Source organism: Lissotriton vulgaris, chromosome 1_1 (assembly GCF_964263255.1).
Source record: "Lissotriton vulgaris chromosome 1_1, aLisVul1.2, whole genome shotgun sequence".
NCBI lineage: Eukaryota > Metazoa > Chordata > Amphibia > Caudata > Salamandridae > Lissotriton > Lissotriton vulgaris.
The window spans coordinates 1,115,782,849-1,115,797,252 of NC_141685.1; the positions used below are offsets into that span (position 1 = coordinate 1,115,782,849).

Here is a 14,404-nt window from a genome sequence, read left to right on the forward strand (position 1 = left end):
AAGAGCTCAAACTCTTATAAATGCGAATCCTATTGCATTGCAAAAGGTTGTATAACTTAAGTTCCTGGGTACAGGCCCCTGTGGGGAATAAAAGACTCGTCATGCTGAGATTAATTGTATAAAAATAATTGCAGGGGTCCAAAGTTTTTCTTAGGATCCCACTACCTGCGCTGCCCAATGCTAAGGCTGCCAGTGATCAAGGTTGCCTAATATTAATTCCTCCTCATGCCTCCTTCTAATACCAGCCTTTACTTCCCATCTATTTATCTCAGGCTTCTGAGTTATTTTCATTCCTGTCTTCATCTCTCTTCTTCCTTTCTTGTCCCTTTTCAGCTTTTTCTCTTGCGTGTTCTGAGTCAAAGTCCAATGATAAACAATAAGTCCAAGGTCCCAAAAATTAATCCGAGACCAACGCCTGCAACCACTGGCACTGCTTTCATCTCTGAAGCCAATGACAGCTAAGAAAATATGAAATCCCAAGATTCAACGGCACCAAAATGGACACAAATCGTGTAAGAAATGTGGAAGGCCACATCTAACGCCAGCACCTCTCCAGGGACCCTTGGGCTACAATACCAATACTAGACGAGGCCACTGTCATTCTCTTCAGCTTGGGCGCAGCTTGACAGAAAGGTCATCTAAAGAAAACATAGGCATGAGCTGTAGGCAGGGAGTGGTAGGTGAACAACCGCCCTAGTGGAGAAGGAACGCCTCGTCGCCAATGCACTCCCCATGGCAACGAATGCATGCAATCTACAATTCAACTTATTTAACTATTTACAAGAATCAGGTGTGAGCTGTGGAATCTTCAAAAGACCTAGGCGCGTGAAATAAATCAGTGGGGCTGGCTACCACTGGGGATAGGAACATTGGAGTGAAATTCATAACAGCCATGATGAAAAATGCTAGAAAGGCCGCATCCCTGCTCGCTCTTGAAAAAGTAAGGGACGGAGTGGTACCTCCAAACCTGTATATTTGGGTGAATATTTAAGCTGAGGCAACTTTAGGTGAGCATTGCAGTTCTTTAGTGTATATAGTCGGTACTGTACAGCATCTTGTTTAAAAAAATTAAAAACTCAGAATAAAAACCAAATGTTTCAGGAACCATGTTTAAAGTCCCACTTCCTCACACTTGCTAACCCACCCAGTGTGTACTTAGCCTCTTCCAACAGACATGCTCCAAAGAGTGACCCACCAGAGTATCTGCTGGGCCTGTCCCACTAGACATGCTTCAATAGTGCCCCCCCCCCTTTCCCAGAGTCTGCTCAACCTGTCGCTCAGACATGCCCCATATACTATGAACCTCCTTAGGGTCCACCTTATGAACCACATTAGCCCGTTCCTCAGGCACGTCCCACATACTGTGTGACCCAGCCACAGTTTCTGCTCGGCTGGTCTTAATACATGCACCATGGACTGGCCTTCCAGGGAGTGCCCTGCTGGACTCTCATAGTATCATACTGCGGGCTACAATGATGTCCATGTTGTGGGCCATGACGTTCTCCTCACCAGCCCTCCAGGACTCCACACAACGATGGAGGCGCATCCCTGCTTCTCCCCTGACCCCCAGGTTGAGTCTCAGCAGGTGCAGGCCTTTGGATCACCAATGTCTCCCCGTGGGGGCCCCCAGCCTGCGGTCGCTCCACAGCGGTCTGGATCCCAGGGCAGAGGGACAGCAGGTCCTGGCACGTGGTCTCCATCACTGCCTGGCACATCACCTGCACGGCCTTCAGCGCACTCACGCTATCCTCGACTGTCTCTCCAGCAGAGACCGCCTGCATTCTCCTCTCGACAACCTCCCCCAGGCCGCAGGGGGCCAGGGCGCTGCTGTGGCGCAGGGTCCTCTGAAGCCACAGTCGCAGGCCGGAAATGAGGCGCCCTGGAAGCAGAAAGGTGACAGGCGTCAACACCCTGCCCTGCTGGCACGGGCTGCACACACAGGCGAAGTCTCACAAAACAGGCATCATATGTGCTTGGAGCTTAACAAAAGTGACTGCTAGTGAGCAGAAGGCCAGCCCCAGGCCGTGCAAACATTGTGGGTTCTGTAATCATTGGCCCCATATCAAGAAACACTCACAGTTCAAGACTCCGCGCATCACGGCACTCACAGTCCACAATCAAGGTCAATGGAAATTTCCCTGGACTAACTCTTGGAAATTCATTTTGTATCCTAAATAACATTTAACTATGACACAAGCCTATTATTCAAAAGATTATTTTTGCCACAAACTAAAATGTAACGTTTGCACGCTTTCTTTATTTAAAAAAATATATTTTTCCTCACTTGACAGGGTATTTTCCTTAACATAAGGAACCCAAAGACAATTAACATTTCAGAGAAAACAGTTTTCCTGAAAAACAATTAATATAAACATTTCTTAATATACAATAAAAATTAATAAAACATTCTGTTAAGTGAGGAAAAAGATATTTTTTTAAATAAAGAAAGTGTGTAAACGTTACATTTTAGTTTGTGGCAAAAAAATTCTTCTGAATAATAGGCTTGTGTCATGGTTAAATGTTATTTAGGATACAAAATTAATTTCCTAGAGTTAGTCCAGGGAAATTTCCATTGACCTTGATTGTCTGTAGTACCCTGTTCCCTGGAACAAGTGGGGTCTTCTCTCTTTTGTTAACTCACAGTCCACAGCCTGCTCCAGGACACCAGTTACTCCAGCCATTCAACCATCCAGCCGCCTAAGATCCGGCATCCAGAGCAGACTCCAGCACCAGGCTCAGTCTGGATTCAGATCTGTGCATGTCCAGGGGGTCCCAGACCCCCCTCACTGCCTATGTGAGAGGTGAAGAGGTGAGAGGTCTGAGACAAGACCACGCAGGCGCAATACCTGGGGAAAGGCTCTGTGTGGTCGAGGCTCCCCCTGCTATCCCAGGCCGCCCTCGCTTGGGTAGCAAAATAAAGCAAGAGTTCGCTATGCCTGAAGGCCACGGTGCCACTGTAACTGCTGCACAATAGGTAGTCATGCCCCTGGGCGTGGTATACTAGGCAAGAGCCAGGCTCTCCTCTGCATACAGTGCCGTGAAGCCCGGCCTCTGAAACGAACCGCCCTCGCCAGGCCCATTGTGCTCCTTTCACCTGAGCCTATGCCCCAGGTCTGAACCCCGCTACACAAGGAGAGCACCTTGTATGTGAAACAGCCTACAAACCGCGGCCTTTAATCTTCCACACTAACAAGTGTGGTCTCCATGACTGACTTGGCTCAGCGTTAGTGACTGGGTTGGGGTACCCTACCACCAATGTGTAATTTGTTGAGACAGACCCCTTAACACACCCGGGGATTAGAGTACTTGCAGACAGTGAAAAAAGGGGGGAAATCCCTTGGTGGACACACTTATATCAACTACTTGATGTATTAGTAACATCAATATTAGCCCATGTATTAGAATTAGTTTCTAACACTATGCAATACACAATTGGTGATTTCTACGTTTTTTTTTTATTTTTTGGTTAAAAACAATCCCTAGGTATTACAAAAAGTTTTTTTAAAACAACGTATTACAATTTCATAAAAATATGTACAATATCATCATAATTCTATCATATCTATTGCATCAATCTATAACAAACACAATATACAAACTTTTTCATAGACACTATACCATCAAAGAAGAGAGACACACAAACAGACACTACTCTTTGTCATAAATGTACACACCAGGGAAAACCAAATAATCACAGCTAATCCTGGACACACTTAATTTTCATGTCTGCAGAATAGGCTCTGTCCCTTAATTGTGCAGATGTAGGCGTCGACGCGTTCCCATGGTTTTAACAGTAATATACCATCTTTTTCAAGACAGATTGATAAGTCTCTCCTAAATAGGGCACTGGTTGGTTGCCACTTTCAATAATTTCCTTATCGCATGCTATTTCCTTGCATTTGTCTTGTTCACCATAGCTTATCTATACATCCATCGTGTCTTATAATTGTTTCTTAAAATCTTTGATAATTCTTGTTAGTTGGGGTGATTGTTTATATAGATGTGCAGCTTCCCCATCGCGATGTCCCTTCACATCATTTCAGGTATCCGTATATAAACGCCTCTTCTTAACCCCGGTTTTATTTTTTGCGAGGAGAACCACGCCGGTGTGAGGAAGGCTCTGTTACTGACTCTCGTGAGTGAACAGTTTATGAAATCGAAAAGGAAAGAGAATCAGGATACCACACCTGGCCCATAAAACTCTTGTTGGACATATGAGGAGTGGAGTAGTGAGTGGACAACAGTCTCCTTTGCAGGCTTTGTTCTAACTGAACACTGTGGGGTTAAGAAGAGGCGTTTATATACGGATACCTGAAATGATGTGAAGGGACATCGCGATGGGGAAGCTGCACATCTATATAAACAATCACCCCAACTAACAAGAATTATCAAAGATTTTAAGAAACAATTATAAGACACGATGGATGTATAGATAAGCTATGGTGAACAAGACAAATGCAAGGAAATAGCATGCGATAAGGAAATTATTGAAAGTGGCAACCAACCAGTGCCCTTTTTAGGAGAGACTTATCAATCTGTCTTGAAAAAGATGGTATATTACTGTTAAAACCATGGGAACGCGTCAACGCCTACATCTGCACAATTAAGGGACAGAGCCTATTCTGCAGACATGAAAATTAAGTGTGTCCAGGATTAGCTGTGATTATTTGGTTTTCCCTGATGTGTACATTTATGGCAAAGAGTAGTGTCTGTTTGTGTGTCTCTCTTCTTTGATGATATAGTGTCTATGAAAAACTTTTTGTAATACCTAGGGTATGTTTTTAACCAAAAAAGAAAAAGAAAAACCGTAGAAATCACCAATTGTGTATTGTATAGTGTTAGAAACGACTTCTAATACATGGGCTAATATTGATGTTACTAATACATCAAGCAGTTGATATAAGTGTGTCCACCAAGGGATTTTCCCCCTTTTTTCACAGTACCCTACCACCACCATTAACCTGACACAGGACAGGGGCGCCGCGCCGTAACCTAGATGAGACCCCCCCATAGCAGACACAGTGATGGGACAGGGAGAGAAGTACAACACGTGGCCCCACAAGACGATTCTTACTTATTTAAGTTCAAAAAATGAGTTTATTAAGGGAGAGATAAGTCATGGTACAAAATACAATATAACAAGAAATAGCCACATGAATCAATGAGAAACCAAAAAGGAAACATAAGAGTTGGATATTCTTACTTATTAACATACCGCTTGCTACATTAAAGACCACTCGCCGTCTGGGTTACAAAGCTGCAACCATTTTAATGTTTACCATATTAATGAGTTTAAACCTTTTAAAGATGAATGTCCCAATTCTTATACATTGTTATTCGCTCAGAAGTCTTAGCCCTATATCCCGCCCCTTAGCAAATTCAAAGGGCAGCGCACTGCCCCTGAGCAGTGACCCCCAGCTGGGGCACCACAGGCGCTGGTGCACTGCCCCCTGCACGGATCTCACTGGCACCGCCCTTAAAGGCATCAGCCTAACACCCCCCCTGCCCAGCCGTGGGCGGGCTCTCTCGTGTCAAACAGGGAGAGGCGATGTGTAGGTGTAAAGAGCACATTAAGAGCTCGTTTCTCGTCCGTCGATACCCTCCGCCCGGTGCCACCCTGCCGGGATAAGGTCCAACACACATTGGAGGCCGTGAGTCACCCAGACTCGCCCTGTGGGACCCAGGGTACCTAACCTGACCCCTCCTAGCAACAGCGACCAACTGAAAACATAGAGAAAGGAAGGCTTGCTGAGGAGATAAGCCCGCCCTTCACTGGCCGCATTCCGGCACTCCTCACGGCTGGTGTCGAGCTGTGTGCCTTTCGTACACAGGCAGCCCTCTTACACTGGACCATACCCGCGCACTGGCGCCTCCCATACTCGGGGCCTCACACACTGGCACCTTTCTGTACGGGTTACTCTCACGCACTAGCAATGGCGCCCTTCGCGCGCTGCCCCTTCACACAGTGCTACCCTTATAGAACACTTGCCTCACCGACTAGTTCCCATCCCTTCTGTACAGGGTTACCCCTCGTGCACCTCATTCTGCGCACGGCAGCTTCTGTCCTGGCACCATTCATTTCTCTGCCACATGCCCCGGTGCCCTCTGTGAACGGGTGGCCACCATGGAATACTGGCAGCCCCTTTAGATTGCCCTCCTCCGTGCACTGCCACCTAATACAACGCGTCCAGAGTACAGCGCGAGTCTCGGGACTTCGGCTTGTGGTAGAAAGGCACCCCTTGAACCAATCCCGGACATCAGCAGCGTTAACTCAACGCCCCTTCCGGCCCCATTCTGGTACCCCTACCTTGGCACCATTATTAGACTGGCATCCTTCACGCACTGCCCTTTCATACGTGCCCCCACCTCATGCATCATCCATGCTGGATTCTCAATCTCACCTAGCGCCAGGTTCTCATAGCTTTTCGGCGCACTGTGGATCCCTGCTTCTTCGTTTGTTTCCGATTCGTCCATCAGCAACAACCCCTTAAATAAAAAAAAGTGTTGAAAAAGACAATATATCTGGCTTTCGTTAGATGACACATCATGGACACAGGCAGTGAAATACACTTAAAGGCATCCATACACACATAAACTGTCCAGAACCCGGCCCTAGGATGCTTGATTCCGGTCCAGGGAAGACATGGCTTGGCAGTCAGGGTCAAGACTGACTTGCATATGGCCATGTCTGAACTGGGATGGTGTGGTGAGCAAACTAATGATGGATTAAACCCAGATCTGTAACTGGGGGTGAATGTTTTGCCATTGTGCAACATTCCGTCCATCAATTGTTTTTGCATTCGTTAGCTGACACATCATGGACACAGGCACAGGGCACGAGTCCTAAAAAAAGAAGTGGGGGGACGCTCCAAGTTAGGTGATGTCACCGGAAGTGAGGTCACGACACGAAGTGACGTCACGAAAGGTAGTCCCCGGTAGTCCCCTCTTATTACAGCCTGCCCTCGGACTCGCCGACCAGGGAAATTTTGAGCTCGGCCAGATCCCGCTCACCCTTAATCGATAGGAGAAAAGAGCACTGCGGATACTGTAAGATAACGAGTGGGACCTTTAACCAAATTCAAGATATTATTAAATCAACAAGTCTTTAAATCAGACAGACTACATCCCTAAATCAGAATGTATGTCTCTTTATTTTGACGCATACCCTTCAATAAAAACGGATTTTCCTTTTCATTGCATTGTCAGTGCCAACACTGTTGTTAAACAACTCATTTGTCTGCGAAGCTTAACCCTCAAGGAACAAGCGGCATTTCGAAAGCCCATCTACTTTGGGCGGTCATTAACAGTGTTGCACCTGAAGTGGGGAAATATTTGCAGTAACTGACCTATGTATAGCTTTCAATTCGACACATGTGGTGCGTAAAAACTTAGCAGGACTTCTAAGTCACACATAACAAGAGACATTTGACAGCTATGACCTAGCACTGTGCTTGAGTCTGGCCACACTTTTGCAGGTGCCCGAAAGAACAAGTATTTCACATGACCTCACAGGGGGCAAAGCTCCGGAGAAAGCCTCGTTACGGCGTGAACACAATAAACCAAGTTCACACTGTATATACGTAAGCACTTGCTGTTTACAGGGCCTCAACTTTGACACTGAGATATTTATGTTACTCACTGGCAGCGTTCTAGGGTAATAAATATGCACACCTGTCTGATTGCCCAAAGTGTTCTCAGGCGCATCGTGAGCTCCTCCGCGGTGAGCGATCACAGACACCATTTCCTGGGGCTTCGGCATCAGCTGTGCCCGAGACTCGGGCACGGAGGGAACATAAAGGTTACCAGCAGGAAGTAGCGAACGCCCGTAAACCAGGATTAAAGTCCCGTAGCCGGAGTGTTGAAACAACGTGGTAGCCAGCCCTGTCGTTGGGAGCGGCCATACGGGTAAGTGACGCCATCACAGCTTTTGAGCAGGGGGGACGGCGTCCACCCGGTAAAATAAGTGAAAATAAGTGGGGGGACGCCGTCCACCCGCGTGGTACCCCGACTCGAGCCCTGCACAGGCAGTGAAATACACTTAAAGGCATCCATACACACGTAAACTGGCTTATTTACTACAGACATCCACGCACACCCAGACATGTAGTCTACCATGTATACAGACCACTAGACCGACATGCAACCGATAACGGAACAGATAAGCAGTGACCCAAGCACACAGACCAGTAGGTATACAGCCTGCCATACACAGAGATCACAAACATGTATGCACCAAATACACACAGGACACCTCACATGTAGCCAACCATGCACACAGACCAACAGGCACATAGCCACCCATCCATACAGGCCACCAGACATTCAGTCATACAGATCTGTATGCACTCAGAGAAACACACAGTCACCTGTGAACACAGACCAACAATTGCACAGGAACCCATGCACAAAGACCACACACACGTGGAACATCCAGCCAACCATACTCCCAGACCAACAGCCACATAGCCACCCATCAATACAGGCCACCAGACATTCAGTCATACATATCTGTATGCACCCAGAGAAACAGACAGTCACCTGTGAACACAGACCAACAATTGTACAGGAACCCATGCACAAAGACCACACACAAGTGGAACATCTAGCCAACCATGCTCACAGACCAACAGCCACATAGCCACCCATCAATACCGGCCACCAGACATCCAGTCATAGAGATCTGTATGCACAAAAGACACACAGAACACCTCACATGTAGCCAACCATGCACACAGACCAACAGACACATAGCCACCCATCCATACAGGCCACCAGACATTAGTCATACATATCTGTATGCACCTGGTGAAACACAAATGCAGCCAATCTATGAAGACAGACCAACCCAACCCATGCACAAAGACCACAAACACGTAGAAAATCCAACCAACCATGCGCACAGGCTACCAGGAATATAGACGCATGTATACAGACCACCAGACACGTGGGATACTGTACGTACAGTATAGAGCCTTTCAGGCACACAGGCCACCATACATGTAGCCTACCTTGTATACAGACACCAGACATGCATGCACTCATGCACACTGACCAGCGCATGTTCAGCCAGCCATGCACACACACCACCAAAAATGCAGCTGAGCCTGCACACGGTATTAACAACCATAAACACAGACCACCAGACGTGATCATATATGCACACAGGCCAATAGACGTACAGGTCCCCTGCACGGATACTGCCAGACATGCAGTTACCCAGGCACATAGGCCACCACACATGCAGCCATCCATGCAGACTGACCAACATGCATATAGACACCATTGCACACTGCCCACAGACATGCAGTAACCCATGCATAGAGACAATAGAAATACAGTCATCCATGCATAGAAATCAGTAGACACGGAGTCAACAGGCACATATTTCAAGAGACCGCCAGGCATTGAGCTACCCATGAACACAGGCCAGTGCAGATTCAGAGAGGGTGGGAGAGCAAGAGAGAACACACAAGCACATAAGCACATAAATCATAGACACACATGGCAAGACAGGGGTCGTCTGGACAGAGAGAGGAAAGAGTTGGATGATCAGCCAAATGCTTGTTTGTTGCTGGCGACGTAGACACTCCATGCTCACTTAGGATTGAGCAACTCTGTAAAGGAAATCAGTCCACGGTGGTGGAAGTAGCCGAGGGCCAGAGACTATTCAACTTTAGTTTCTCCTTAGAGAAACCAAGTCTATCAGGTGAAGAAAGACTTCAATCCCGCCCCCCACCCCGTGCGTCTTTGGAACAGTCACCCATTGGTAACAACGAAGTGCATTGTGTGTGCCCATTCCATCCTTGGCTTCTTTGCTTTAAACTTTCAGATATAGTACTGGAATGTATGACCTCTTTCTCTCTAGGAGTAACATGTGTCAGTTGTAGGGTTGCCAGACCACTCCATGTACACTGAACGACATACATCCAAGCCCGGCTTGCACTTTACAAATCATTGTAATTAAGCATGTTAATCCAAACGAAGTAAATACTACAATTTCCAGAATGTTGCTCTTTTGAATGGAAATTCAAGCATAGCAACACTATTGAGAGCATACAGGTAGAATGGGAAACCTCCAATTAACACTGAAGCTAGCGCGTATGTAGTGCCTAGAACAAATTAATTTTTGTAAACTAAACACATATTTGGTGTTTACCATGTCAGCAATTCCACTTAACTTCATTTTGATCCTTTGGCAAAAAAAAATGTGGGGTATTTTGTAGCAACATTTAAACTTCCATTACACATGTTTTATTGCTTTTTTAATAATCTTTAAGCCTGAGCGGTGAACTCCGCTCCTCTGGAGGAGTTTGCAGAGTTTTCCGCACTCCATTACGAGGAGCTCGCGGAGTTTAGAAAAACTCCGCTCCACTATACGGAGCGCAGTTTTTTCCCTTGCTTGCGTTTGTCAATGTCAAGTTGGCGAGTGTGAGCGAGGAAAATCAACCTCCCGGCGAGATTTTTCCTCGTTCGCGACCGTCAACATCAAGTTGTTGAGCACGAGCGTGGAAACTCAACCTCCGGGCGAGTTGCGAGTGGTCGCGAATGCTCGGGCCCGCTGGTGTTGAGAAACTGTCAGTTCATGTTGAGAAAGCTGCCGCTCGAGTAAAAATCTATTTGAGCTGCAGAAAAGGAAAGCAGGGACCGCTTGCGCTGTGCATGGTGCCGTTCAAAATGATTGCACAGTGCGGACAAACATTCGGCACTGTGCAATCACCTCATACAGAGTTTTTCTATCGTACTCCTCCGCTCATGGAGCTCCGCGTAGTGCGTTAAGAGGTTTTTTTGCACTTAGCGGAGTTGCGCGGAGTGCAACTCCGCGAACTCCGCCCAGGGTTACTCACAACAAAACCGGGAAAAGGAAAAAAAATGGACGAGGGCGGGACAGTTTCTGACAGCTGCAGCTCTTGCTCGCGCTTGATAGATGATGCTGTTGTGCTTTGTATTGATTAGCAATATTATAACATTTTGCTTCTAAAACACAGATGTGACAGAGACAACAACCCTAGCGCAGGTCGTGGTGGGAAGTTAGAGTCATCATTGTTTCTGTGTTATCCACTGCAGCTGTTCATATAACCAGAGTGCATTGCGACCAGTTTGTACCCACTCTCATTCAGAAGTGTCACGTGTGTTGAATGAATGAATGAGTTCATTTATAAAGCGCGACGTTCACTTCCAGGAGTGTTGTGTGTGATATACCACATTTATTTTACTGCAACTTTTTAATATATCAATTAACAGGGGGTACCGAGGGTCCGGGCCACTGAGGCATTTTCATGGACTCCGCGGTGCTGGGTGCAGAGACCACACAGGGCTGGGGGCGAGCAGCGTGCATAGGTGTGGTTGCAGGCAGTGAGGTGGGTATACTGGAAGCAATGTTGGCGAGGCACTGGTAAGCACATGCACTGGCTGGGCGGGAGCCAAGCAGGGTTGGGCTGGGTTAGTGCCTCGCTGGGGAACCAGGTTCGAGTCGCAGCAGGAACACCCAACATCCTGTGATTCTGGGTAAATCACTCAATCTCCCTGTGCATGATAAATGGATGGGTCAGTCTGTATTGCAACTGGTGCTCGAGTGGAGCGCACTGATAGCTTGTGCAGCATGCGCCCTCTGGGGTAACACTTCAATTAAGTTGTAATGTGGTGGTTTTTTTTGAGACTGTGATGTATGTCAAAGAAACTTAGGACAGAGCTTGCAAAGTATCATCACCTAGCTCAGGCGCCATCCTATAATTTTAATCCAATGCCAAGGGAGCGTCTGGTGTCTGGCCGTACCAGTAGCACAGCGGATGGCTTTAATAAGTACTTTTAAGTGTGCAGGTGGCACATTGGATAACGGTGCAAGGTACACATTGGGCCAGTCAAATGTGGAAGACTCCTGCAATAGAGGAGCATGCTTGTTAATCAACACCTTGTTTTCAATCTGAAGGGAGGATTAATCTACCGCTGATATGCCCTTAACTAATTATACGCTAACCGAAACTGGGTCATGTCCAGCTGGTTTAAGCTGGGTGGGGCGAACCGCACAACAACCTAGGGTTATCATCGACAGTTCGGATGGATTGTGGAGCGATGAATTCTTGGGCTGCTTGCACAGCCAGGCGATTTCTGCATGGGTTCAGCTTCACATGCTACCCTGTGTTGGTTTCACTGACTAAGGTGTTGCAGTGGAAAGTGTTACATGTATGCGCCGAGAGATGGGTCCTTCGATACCATTCACAATCTTAACCTGGTTAGTAGCAGGCCTAGGATTGGCTGCATGAACCTCTGGTTCTGGAGAGGATTTGTTGGTTGGCAAGCTTTTCCAGAGGTTTGTTGCAAGCTCGCACATGTTGTTTCCGCAGAGTTGGTGGCAGGTTAGCATCCCTCATCCTGTCTCTGCGGGTTTGATGGGTCTTTCGGGTCATTATGACCAAGTAGAGCCAGTATCACTTAGTATATCTGGGCATTAAGGAATGCCAGGCAAGAATCCAGGGGACTATAGAGCAAGTGTCCCCTGTTTTGAGCATAGTATATGCAGGCGCGAGTAACATTAATAGCTGCTAGTTCAGGCGCAGCTCCCAGCATGTTCACCTAGCCTTTCAGCCCCCTCAGGTCGATAATATGACTGACATTAAGTCAAGTATCAACAGACATCTGTTATTCAGAGCCAACAGACCTTTCAGGGTGATGGCGCGCTCAAATACGTAGCATGATTGGCATATATATACAGGTATACAAGTTTCTTGGGCAAAAAAAGCCACAGGTTCAAGCTTCATTGGGTGAGAGTCAGACATCTGAAATGCCAGTTTCTGCAGCATGTGCACCATAAATTGGTTAAAACAATAAGTTTGGTACTGCAAAGGCAGATATTAGTTCCCCCCACCCACCTTAAGTTCACACAGACTCCGAATAAAGGAATACATGTTACTTTTAGAAGGGCCAGGGAAACAAATGTAATGCATTAAGTTGCAGCTTCAGACAGCTGATATCAGTGAGAGTTCAGGGGCGGAGGGCTTGTACCTCTAGGCAACAGGCTCCCATTTCAGGGCAGGGAGAAGCAGAGGTTGGGGCAGGTTAACATACCACAAAGGTGTATCTGTGGGTTTAATGCATGTGTTTTCCTGGGCTTATGGCTGGGAAGAGCCATTCTCACTTAGAGGCATGTCTATGTTCATATTGGGCTTATGAAGGTTCACATGTCCAATGCAGTTTATTGTATCTTCCCATGGTGAAGAGACATAATTTACGAAATTCATCGCTTACAACGTAGCACATTGAGGCGGCGGTGTATAATTCCAAGTGGCTACTGGGAGATTGCCATCACTAACGCCAGCAGCTGCTCACAGCAGTAGGCAGCCTGGGAAGTCTAGGGGGCAAACACCACAGATAAACTGAACAGGAAAAATTACTGGGAGAAATTATGGATTCCCTGCAAGCACACAAGGACTCCCTTGCTTAAGGTCACATATTTCTAGCTCATCGGATATTTGAAACTGGACACATCATACTAGGATAGTCTCCAAGGTTGAACAGGCAATTGGGTATGCCTGGCCAGGACGTTGACACACTTCACACGAACAGGAGCCTCCATAAGAATAAAATGCTACAAACACAGACGGGGTACGTTTGGCAAACATCCTCTTCACCAAGCTGCAGTGTGGCACGTTGCTGCCAGTTGTCTTTGAGTCAGGCAAGTGCAGTAAGGGAGAGGGATTAAGTAACAAGGTTACTTGCAGGGAGGCAGATGGGATCCAACTGACCCACATAAGGTGACTAGAAGAAAGCCGAACCAAGCTTTGATCCAGTTGAGGGCAATTATTTTGGGGGGAAACTGAGTGAGCTAGGTCCATTGCTGATTCAAGCAACAAGGGTCACAGATGGTTAGCAGGTAGGGTGCATCTGTGATCGGACTGCAGTTAAGCCTGCCTGGTGGGCGGCATAAGATGTCACTCCAAGAAAGGGCGCGGAGTCAGCAATAGTGGGCACAATACACACATTCCCTACCAGATTTGATACTATGAATGTGTTCACCTTGGGTTCAGCCATCAATATGGGCATTGCTAGTGTCTAGTCAAACGCAGCAAAGTATTGCACCATGGAACTGAAGGTAGGTTACAGGCTGCTCCAGTTAAGCAATAAATCCCCAGCCCTACTAGCCTTAGTAGCTCGGCTATATGGGGAAGTGTCAGCGGACAAGGGTGCTGCTGTCCCAAAGATGAGGGAAACAAGGGGTAAAAGCATTATTAGGCTACAATGTAATAAGAATACTGGGCATGTCCATTATTAAGGGAAATTCAAATTTGGAAGGAGCAGGTAAACATTTAGGAAACACCTGCAGAGGTAGATGTGAATGGTCCAGCCAAAAGGACTGGTAACCATGTCAGAGGTAAATGGGACTTGTCCGGGTCTGGATAAGCCTTTGACA

At 47.0% G+C, this 14,404-nt stretch overlaps 1 protein-coding gene across 1 annotated transcript in view; it reads right to left on the reverse strand.

Moving 5' to 3' along the window:
• Positions 1-606: 606 nt before the first annotated feature.
• Positions 607-14,404, reverse strand: part of LOC147748716 (uncharacterized) — a 341,752-nt gene continuing 327,954 nt past the window's right edge. Inside the window, exons 20-21 of the mRNA XM_086936477.1 lie at positions 6,402-6,486; positions 607-1,879 (exon numbers count right to left, since the gene is read on the reverse strand). Of these exons, the coding sequence (XP_086792603.1) occupies positions 1,506-1,879; positions 6,402-6,486 (459 nt within the window). The 3' untranslated portion in view covers positions 607-1,505. The remainder of the gene's footprint in view (positions 1,880-6,401; positions 6,487-14,404) is intronic.